Here is a 10,812-nt window from a genome sequence, read left to right as displayed (position 1 = left end):
GCACAGCCCCATAGAAATGAATGGGTCCGGATTCAGTGAAACACACCGCACTGACACATTGGATATATACAACACACCCCACTGACACACTGGACACATACAACATACCACTGACACAGTGGACACATACAACACACCACTGACACAGTGGGCACATACAACACATCCCACTGACACGCTGCACACATACAACACGCCCCACTGACACACTGGGCACATACAACACGCCCCACTGACACAGTGAGCACATACAACACACCCCACTGACACACTGGACACATACAACACACCCCACTGACACACTGGACACATACAACACACCCCACTGACACACTGGACACATACAACACACCCCACTGACACACTGGACACATACAACACACCCCACTGACACACTGGACACATACAACACACCCCACTGACACACTTGACACATACAACACACCCCACTGACACACTGGACACATAAACCACACACCCCTGACACACTGGACACATAAACCACACACCCCACTGACACACTGGACACATACAACACACCCCACTGACACACTGGACACATAAACCACACACCCCTGACACACTGGACACATAAACCACACACCCCACTGACACACTGGACACATACAACACACCCCACTGACACACTGGACACATACAACACACCCCACTGACACACTGGACACATACAACACACCCCACTGACACACTGGACACATACAACACACCCCACCGACACAGTAAGCACATACAACACATCCCACTGACACTGTGAGCACATACAACTAACCCCACTAACACACTAGGCACATACAACATATCCCACTGACACACTGGGCACATACAACACACCCCACTGACACAGTGGGCACATACAACACATCCCACTGACACACTGGACACATACAACACATCCCACTGACACACTGGACACATACAACACACCCCACCGACACAGTAAGCACATACAACACATCCCACTGACACACTGGACACATACAACACACCCCACCGACACACTGCACACATACAACACCCCCCCCCCCCCGACACACTGGGCACAATCAACACACCCCACTGACACATTGGACACATACAGCACATCATACAGAGTGGGGTGGGGATAGGTGGGAAACGGGTGGACCTGTGATGTGATGGGCCATTCTCTCTCAACTGATGCCCGTGTGCCAGTATAGCATTGCTGAATGTGTCAGTTGTTTTTTTTTACTCAGGATAAACTCGCTGATAAAATATAGATAGATAATTTTAACACTGCACATTGGATGCTTATCTTTTATTTTAACATATTTTTATTATTTTGTCAGGAATAAATAATTTATCTTTATATAATAAAAAAAGTTCAAAGGATATTTTATTAATAAAATTAAATTTTACAGCAAAGCTTTTATGGCGGTGAATGGAGTGCAGTCATGATGGTGTTACATATCAGAGTCAGGGGGTGCATTATCCGGTTGATTGGTCATCTTTGTTCAAAATGAAAAATATTTGGTGAACCATTCCGGGCGCTTGGTCTCTTGATCCTTTAATTCTGTCTTCGATGGCACATTGCAGGGATTGCGCCTTAAAATTACAAACAGAATGTCAATATCTACACAAAATATATGAAAAGAGATGTCAACGTTGGGACCTGCACAGGGAACAGGGGGAACAGTAACATCCACCTTTCAATGAATTCAAATAATTCTAGGAGGAATAACAGAAGAATAACATAACTTTAAGTGGGGAACTTATCATAAGGGTAATAAAGTCAGTTTTCCTTGAGTCTGGTACTTTACGCCAAATTTATCAAACATCACACATGGCTTGTTTAATATGGACCATCTAAAACATGTCTAGAAATGCTACTCCAGTTTTCTACCCCATCCCACTAGTGGAGTGAATTTGGAACTTCTTTTAACAGAAGCGTAGCGGCGCACGCACAGTCACTGCTCTGACATTGGTAGTACAACCTCAGTGTTTGCGTCACTACTCAGAGCTGTGGTACAGGCGCGAGATGTCCAGCTCTGGTAAACAAGCAGCAAGGGGAAGCTTCTTTAGCAGTGGATACAGCCCCTCGCAGTTGAAGAACTCTATTTGATTCAGAAGATATTCACCTATCAGACATTTATAATTTATCCCATGAATACGCCATAAATGTATACTGTAAGTCTTAAAGGCAATCTATCACCAGTTTTATGGTGTCCTAACTAACTATGGGCGGCTTAAAGGGAACCTGTCATCAACTTTATGCTGCCCATACTAACGGTAGAATAAAGTAGAGACAGGTGAGTTGATTTCAGCGGTCCATCATTTATATGTTGTTGCCGAGAACCAACATCACAATCATTGCAGACTGGGCCTGAAAAAGACAGCATCATAATCATTGCAGCACAGGCCGTGAAAAGAGTCACAGCCACCTGAGAAGAGTCATGGTTATTCATGAATTCTTGCTCTCCCGCCCACCTGCTGACGATTGACAGGCTTCTACTTAGTTTTCTCCCTTTTTCTCTAGTAGGGAACTGCCAATCATCAGCAGATGGGCGGGGAGAGCAGATTATGAATAACCATGACTCTTCTCAAGTAGATTTGACTCTTTTCAAGGTCTATGCTGCAATGATTATGATTAGGGATGAGCGAATCGACTTCGAATGAAACATCCGAAGTCGATTCACATAAAACTTCATTCTAATACTGTACGGAGCAGGAGCTCCGTACAGTATTAGAATGTATTAGCTCCTATGAGCCAAAGTTATTACTTCGCGAAGTCTCGCGAGACTTGACATAATAACTTCATAAATCAATTTCTAATGTATAAAAACATTTCTCGAACTCGGTTTCGGTTCCAAGTGGAACCTTGGAACCCATGTAAGGGAAATATTTTTTTACAGTAGAAATTGATTTATGAAGTTATTATGAGAAGTTTTGCGAGAAGGAGCCAATACATTCTAATACAGTACAGAAAAACTAAGTTCTATGCGAATCGACTTTGGATGTTTGTTATGCGAAGTCGATTCGCTCATCCCTAATTATGATGCTGGTTCTCAGCAACCACTTACAAGAGTGACACACCTCTGAAATCATCATTTCTGTCACTAATTTATGCTGCCCTCAGTGAGGTCACCATAATGTTGATGACAGGTTCCCTTTAACCACCTCAGCTCCCCTAGCTTAAACCCCCTTAATGACCAGACCACTTTTTACAATTCTGCACTACACTACTTTCACGGTTTATTGCTCGGTCATACAACTTACCACCCAAATGAATTTACCTCCTTTTCTTCTCACTAATAGAGCTTTCATTTGGTGGTATTTCATTGCTGCTGACATTTTTACTTTTTTTTATATTAATCGAAATTGACCGGAATTTTTGCAGAACAATGACATTTTTCACTTTCTGTTGTAAAATGTTTCAAATATAACTACATTTCTATATAAATTTTCCTCTAAATTTATTGTTCTACATGTCTTTGATAAAAAAAAATGCAATAAGTGTATATTTATTGGTTTGGGTAAAAGTTATAGCGTTTACAAACTGTGGTGCAAAAATGTGAATTTACGCACTTTGACTTTCTGAGCACCTGTCACGTTTCCTGAGGTTCTACAATGCCCAGACAGTAGAAACACCCCACAAATGACCCCATTTCGGAAAGTAGACACCCTAAGGTATTCGCTGATGGGCATAGTGAGTTCATGGAAGTTTTTATTTTTTGTCACAAGTTAGCGGAAAATGATTTATTTTTATTTTATTTTTTATTACAAAGTCTCATATTCCTCTAACTTGTGACAAAAAATAAAATTTTACATGAACTCACCATACCCCTCACAAAATACTTTGGGGTGTCTTCTTTCCAAAATGGGGTCACTTGTGGGGTATTTATACTGCCCTGGCATTTTAGGGGACCTAAAGCATGAGAAGTAGTTTGGAATCCAAATGCGTAAAAAATGCCCTGTGAAATCGTAAAGATTCTCATTGGAATTTGGGCCCCTTTGCGCACCTAGGCTGCAAAAAAGTGTCACACATGTGGTATCGCCGTACTCAGAAGAAGTAGGGCAATGTGTTTTGGGGTGTATTTTTACATATACCCATACTGTGTGAGATAAATATCTCTGTAAAAGACAACTTTTTACATTTTTTTATACAAAGTTGTCATTTTACAGAGATATTTCTCTCACCCAGCATGGGTATATGTAAAAATACACCCCAAAACACATTGCCCTACTTCTCCTGAGTACGGCGATACCACATGTGTGACACTTTTTTGCAGCCTAGGTGCGCAAAGGGGCCCACATTCCAATGAGCATCTTTTAGGAGGGCATTTTTAGGCATTTGGATTCCAGACTTCTTCTCATGCTTTAGGGCCCCTAAAATTCCAGGGCAGTATAAATACCCCACATGTGACCCCATTTTGGAAAGAAGACACCCCAAGGTATTCTGTGAGGGGCATGGCGAGTTCATCGAAGTTTTTTTTTTTGCCACAAGTTAGCGGAAATTGATTTTTTTTTGTTTTTTCTCACAAAGTCTCCCTTTCCGCTAACTTGTGACAAAAAGTTCAATCTTTCATGGACTCAATATGCCCCTCAGCGAATACCTTGGGGTGTCTACTTTCCGAAATAGGGTCATTTGTGGGGTGTGTTTACTGTTCTGGCATTTTGGGCGGGGCTAAATTGTGAGCAACCCTGTAAAGCCTAAAGGTACTCATTGGACTTTTGGCCCCTTTACGCACCTAGACTGCAAAAAAGTGTCACACATGTGGTATGGCCGTACTCATGAGAAGTAGGGCAATGTGTTTTGGGGTGTATTTTTACATATACCCATGCTGGGTGAGAGAAATATCTCTGTAAAATGACAACTTTGTATAACAAAATAGGAAAAGTTGTCTTTTACAGAGATATTTATCTCACACAGTATGGGTATATGTAAAAATACACCCCAAAACACATTGCCCTACTTCTCCTGAGTACGGCGATACCACATATGTGACACTTTTTTGCAGCCTAGGTACGCAAAGGGGCCCAAATTCCAATGAGAATCTTTACGATTTCACAGGGCATTTTTTACGCATTTGGATTCCAAACTACTTCTCACGCTTTAGGTCCCCTAAAATGCCAGGGCAGTATTTTTTTTTTTTGGCACAAGTTAGCGGAAAATGATTTTATTTATTTTTCTCTAACAAAGTCTCATATTCCACTAACTTGTGACAAAAAATAAAATTTTACATGAACTCGCCATGCCCCTCACGAAATACCTTGGGGTGTCTTCTTTCCAAAATGGGGTTACATGTGGGCTATTTATACTGCCCTGGCATTTTAGGGGCCCTAAAGCGTGAGAAGAAGTCTGGAATATAAATGTCAAAAAAAATTTACGCATTTGGATTCCGTGAGGGGTATGGTAAGTTCATGTGAGATTTTATTTTTTGTCACAAGTTAGTGGAATATGAGACTTTGTAAGAAAAAAAAAAAAAAAAATCAATTTCCGCTAACTTGTGCCAAAAAATAAAATCTTCTATGAACTCGCCATGCCCCTCAAAAGTGATCTTTATAGCGGCGCAGCAATTTTACGGTGTTTTTGCAGTTATCAGAAAAATAGATAATTCTGTCACTGTGGTGGGGCGGACTGAACGCAAGTGTGCACGCAAGATCAGGCCTGATCAGGGCGAACACTGCATTTTTTGTAGAGCTTATAGAACATGTCCTATTCTTGTCCGCAATTGCGGGCAAGAAAAGGCATTTTTTATATAGTTCTGGCAATGTGCGGATCCGCAAAATGCGGAAAGCACATTGCCGGTGTCCGTGTTTTGCGGATCCGCGGTGTCTGTGTTTTGCGGATCCGCAAAACACATACGGACGTCTGAATGGAGCCTTACAGGGGGGTGATCAATGACAGGGTGGTGATCAGGGGTTAATAAGGGGTTAATAAGTGACAGGAGGGGGGTGTAGTGTAGTGTGGTGATTGGTGCTACTTACAGAGCTGCCTGTGTCCTCTGGTGGTCGATCCAAGCAAAAGGGCCCACCAGAGGACCAGGTAGCAGGTATATCAGACGCTGTTAACAAAACAGCATCTGATATACCCTTCAGGGGTTAAAAAAATCGCATCTGCAGCCTGCCAGCGAATGATCGTCGCTGGCAGGCTGTAGATCAGTTCGTTTACCTTCCGATCCTGTGAACGCGCACTCCTGTGTGCGCGCGTTCACAGGAAATCTCGCGTCTCGTGAGATGACGCGCCGAAGCATCAAGGAGGAACAAACCGACCGCCCGCAGGACGCATCCCTGCGTTAGGCGGTCGGGAGAAGGTTAATCTAGTGACAGATCCCCTTAGCAAAATGCTGGGTCACTTTTTCCAGCTGTTTTGCTAAAATCTTGTACAGAACATCTCTAGTGCTTGCTGGTAAGTCCTCATATTCATGAGCTCCTGCTCTCCCTGCCCCCTACTGCTGATTTCAGTTTGAAAAAAAAATGTCAATCAGTGGCCTGGGGAGAAGCAGGAGCTCATGAATATCAGGACTTATCAGAATACATTGTGATTAGAGATGAGCGAATTTTACCACAATAAAACAAGAATTTATAAATTTCTGTCACCAAAACACGACAACACGGGTGACCATTTCTCAAGTTTACAGGATAATAAGAAAGGGAATGGGGAAAATACTAAAATTTAAAAGTGAGGGAAAATGGGTAAAGGATATTGGATTGCACACAATTGAATGGGGGAATATATACAAAAATATAAAAAAGACGATTTCTAGTAATTTTTTGATTATTTGTTTCAATATTATTGATAGAATATACTTGACCCCAATATTGCTAAGTAAGATTTATAAGGAACGAGAACCAAAATGCTGGAGATGTAGTGAAGAGTATGCCAATTATATTCACATGATATGGACCTGTTCAAGTATGCAATCGTATTGGCGAGAGGTTTTTGGAGCTTTAAGCAGAGTCTTTAATATCCCTTTCATATAAACCGGATGTGGCTCTCCTAGGTTGTTTCCCGTCACCAATTAGGGAAAGAGAGAAGAAAAGAGTCTGGACAAGAGGCCTTATGGCGGCAAAAGTGATTATCGCAAGAGAAAGGGGATCAAAAAGAGTATTGAATATTAGGCAATGGAAAAATCTTCTTGCATTGATTGAGAGATATGTGGAATATGTGGTATGTCCTGAATGAGTATTTATCTTTGTCCCGGAATGGGGCGGGGTGGGGACCGGAGCAGCTACCGGCGAAGTTCACCGAGATGACCATCAGGGGGGGAGGGAGATGGGCGATAAGGTTGGATAGACAGAAGATGATCCGAGTTAAAAGTAATATGGAAGTGATTAGGGAGTTTGTGAAACCCCTTAAAATAGTGTAGACTATGCACTAGATTTGTATGTTTTTGTCTGTTCAATGTGTTATAACTCTTTATATTTGTAATGTTGGCAGATTGCGCATTGTTGTACTCGGACTCAGCACTGTTAAATTTTATTCCAGTATTGTAAGAAAAAACCCAATAAACAAATTTAATATAAAAAAAAGAGATGAGCTTATCGAAGTTGATGAAGAGGAATTAGATCCGAATTTCAGGAAAACTTCAATTCGCTCCAAATTTCCTCACGCTTCGTGGTGAAATGGCTACTGCTCGTGTTAGGACATGGAGCAAGGAACTCTGGGAACGAGGGATCACCCACAATGCCATGCATGCAGCCAATAAGTAGCCAGCCAGCCCTGTGATGTCACAGTCTTATAAATAGCCTCAGCCATCTTGGATTCAGCCATTTTCCAGTGTACTTAGTGCAGGCAGAGACATCAGCCGACGTCCCCCATTCCCATAGTGATGGTCAAGGGGCTGAGCGCCGACCTGGGCACTCGGCGCTCGGCTACAGACATGGTGGGAGGTCATGTGGCACTGGCCACGTAACATGACGCCTGCCCTTCAGTATATAAACAGACAAACTGCTGGCCACAGGTTGCCTGCAATTAATTGTCCTAGGCTATTTGCTAGTGTGTTCTCTGCGATATCTGGATATTGACCCGTGCCTGTTTTTTGACCCGCTACTGCTTGCTCCTTGTTCCTGACGTGACCTCTTGGCTTGACCTTCGGCTTGTGACCTGACCTTTTCTTGTCCATTCCTGTGTACTGACGCTACCTCCCCGTTTTTTACCCTTTGGCTTGTATACGGACTTGTCTTGTTGTTCCTCCGTTTGGACTCAACCTCAGTGTTGGAACCTCTACTTGCCAGCCGCCCTTACCATCTTGGCCTAGCTTGGTCTATTACTGTGTCACCGCTCCGCCCGCTATTCTGTCTCTGTCCTCTCTGTCTTTCCGCACTTATTGAGGTCAGGGACCACCGCCCAGTTGTGCTCCGTTACCTAGGACGGGAAAGTGCAAGTAGGTAGGGACAGAGGCATGGGTGGCAGACAGGGGGTGCACTTACTCCCTTCCTATCCGGCGGCGTGACAGAATCACAGGCCCATACATCATCATGGACCCTTTACAGAGTCTCACCGACCATGTACAAAACCTGGCGCAAATTGTTCAGGAACTGGGGGAGAGGATACAGGCCCAAGAATCCGCCCGGACGCTCCCAATACCTTCTTCTGCCGCTCTGCAGGCAGAACCTCATGTCAAGCTGCCGGATCGGTTTTCAGGAGACCGCAAGTGCTTTTTGGCTTTCAAGGAAAGTTGTAAGCTATATTTTCGCTTGCGGCCTCATTCGTCTGGTTCTGACCAACAGAGGGTTGGAATAATTATCTCCCTCCTCCAGGGTGACCCTCAGGAGTGGGGATTCTCCTTGCCTCATGACTCTCCTTGCCTTAGATCCGTTGACGCAAGTATTAGGGCACCCGACAAAATTTAAATATGCGCAAACCAAACAGGTTTGATCAACTGGCAGAACAAGTGGCCCAGCTGAGTGACATTGTAAGTAAGTTGTCCCAGGGGTCCCCAGAAAACCAACCTGAACCTTTTTTAGGGGCAACTCCAGGTCCCAGCTCAGCCCCATAAAGGCATAGGGGAGGGTCAGAGCCCAAGCCACTGAAAGGTTATCAAGGTGGTTGAGGAAGAATCTAAATTGATTTCTAATCCTATGCCTTGCAGCATTCCTGACCCTAAAATTGTGGCCAGGGAGGAGGTGTCCAATATGTTATCTATTTTGCAGACTAATCTTGTCGATCCCTGCAATCCTGTGTCTTCTCCAACAAGTGATTCTATCGAATCAGCGTCAGGCTGTGAACCGTCTATAAACTGTGACATAGTCCATTTTTACCTAAAGGTGGGGGCTACTACTCCTGTTCCCTGCAGCAGGAATGTCAAGGATTTACCAGAGGTCGCGACGCTGCAGAGAGGTCACGCTCTCGGAAAGCATGAAATGAATAGACACCCTAACTTTCTATGTGATTTATTTCAAGTTGAAGGCCGATATTTTGTGAATTCCTATATCCAAGAAGAACATATTTGGCCGATCAGGGTTTTAATTGATACGGGATCACAGGCCACTATCTTATCATACAGTTATTTCCAACAGGTTCTGGATTTAACAGCAAAAAGACCGAGATTGAAATCATTCGATGGCTCTTTGATAAGTGTAGGTGGAGACACTTTGCAGGTAAAAGATGTTACGGCATACAAGAAAATGCTCCAAACGGAACCTCACGAATAGCTGCTAGCAGACGAATAGGAAACGCACCCAAGCGGCTTACACTCCTAGCAATCAGTTTCTAACAGCATACAGTGAATCCCCCCAAGAACGAGACCAAGCTCTGTGTTGAGGGTAAAGCAGTGGGCACCCAGAGCTGTGGGTTTATTGTTCTTATATAACATTGTTACACATTAGTACCACCCACAGGGTTTTGTAAAACAACCAGTAAACACGTACAATACACTCAGACCCTCCCACACAAAATCCTCCCCTCTGCCTGTGATACAATTACCTTACACAATGGGTTAATGTAATCATCACAGGCAAGAAAATACACAGTTTTACAGAGTCTTCTGTCCTGGAGATTATTGGGAAGTAATCCAATTTATCTCCAAGGACAGAGGCAGCAATTCAGGATAGACAGACACAATACATCCCCACAATGCATCCTGGTTTCCTCCTCTCTGCTCTGGAGACAACCGAGGAGTAATTTAATTATCTCTCAGGACAAAAGGGCATCGCCATTCTACATGTGGGGACAACAGGACAGAAATCACTATTCAAATATACAATGTCAAAACCATTACAGTAAACACAGACATTTAACATATCCAAAAATGGCACGAATTAGACCAGGGGTTCAAAAGTTAGTAAAAGTCCTTTGTGGCCAAAGGAAGCATGGCTTTTCTGCCCAAAACCAGTTTTTACAGAGTTAGGCTGTGTGAGATAATTGGCTTAACTGGGTGTGGTAAGCCAACTAGGTACAGAAAATACCTCTATTCACAACAGCAAAACTACACAAAAATACATAACTCCTATCAAACTGAACAGAACCCCTACATTCAACTTATCCCCAGATGGCTTTGATCTGAGCACTCAATATATCCAAATAGCGCTCAGATGCCACAAACACAGTCAAATCGCCATGGAGTTTAAGTTTAGCATGGGCTGATGAGAGGGCCCATAATCCTGGGGCAAGAGGCTGGCAACCAGGCTTCTCCAGCACCCAGTGGCGAGGTTGGTTTCGCCACAAAAGGTACAGCATGGATGAAATTTAAAACTGGCAAGAAGACAATTAGACACCCCACACTGATTGTGGACCTTCCATATGATCGGCTGATAATAGGAATTGACCTTCTGAAAAGGTTGAGTTCCATAATAGACTTCATTAATCAAGCAGTTTGGACTCAGGTGAAGGCA

General features: G+C 43.3%; 1 protein-coding gene across 2 annotated transcripts in view; it reads right to left on the bottom strand.

The window, feature by feature from the left end:
* Positions 1-1,338: 1,338 nt before the first annotated feature.
* The window catches only part of FAM184B (family with sequence similarity 184 member B), a 149,928-nt gene continuing 140,454 nt past the window's right edge, over positions 1,339-10,812 (bottom strand). For both annotated transcript variants that reach the window (XM_040419043.1, XM_040419044.1), the window contains exon 14: positions 1,339-1,581. In XM_040419043.1, coding sequence (XP_040274977.1) covers positions 1,491-1,581 — 91 coding nt within the window. In that variant the 3' untranslated portion in view covers positions 1,339-1,490. The remainder of the gene's footprint in view (positions 1,582-10,812) is intronic.

Source organism: Bufo bufo, chromosome 2 (genome assembly GCF_905171765.1).
Source record: "Bufo bufo chromosome 2, aBufBuf1.1, whole genome shotgun sequence".
Taxonomy (NCBI): Eukaryota; Metazoa; Chordata; class Amphibia; order Anura; family Bufonidae; genus Bufo; species Bufo bufo.
This window is presented reverse-complemented; position numbering and strand designations above follow the sequence as displayed.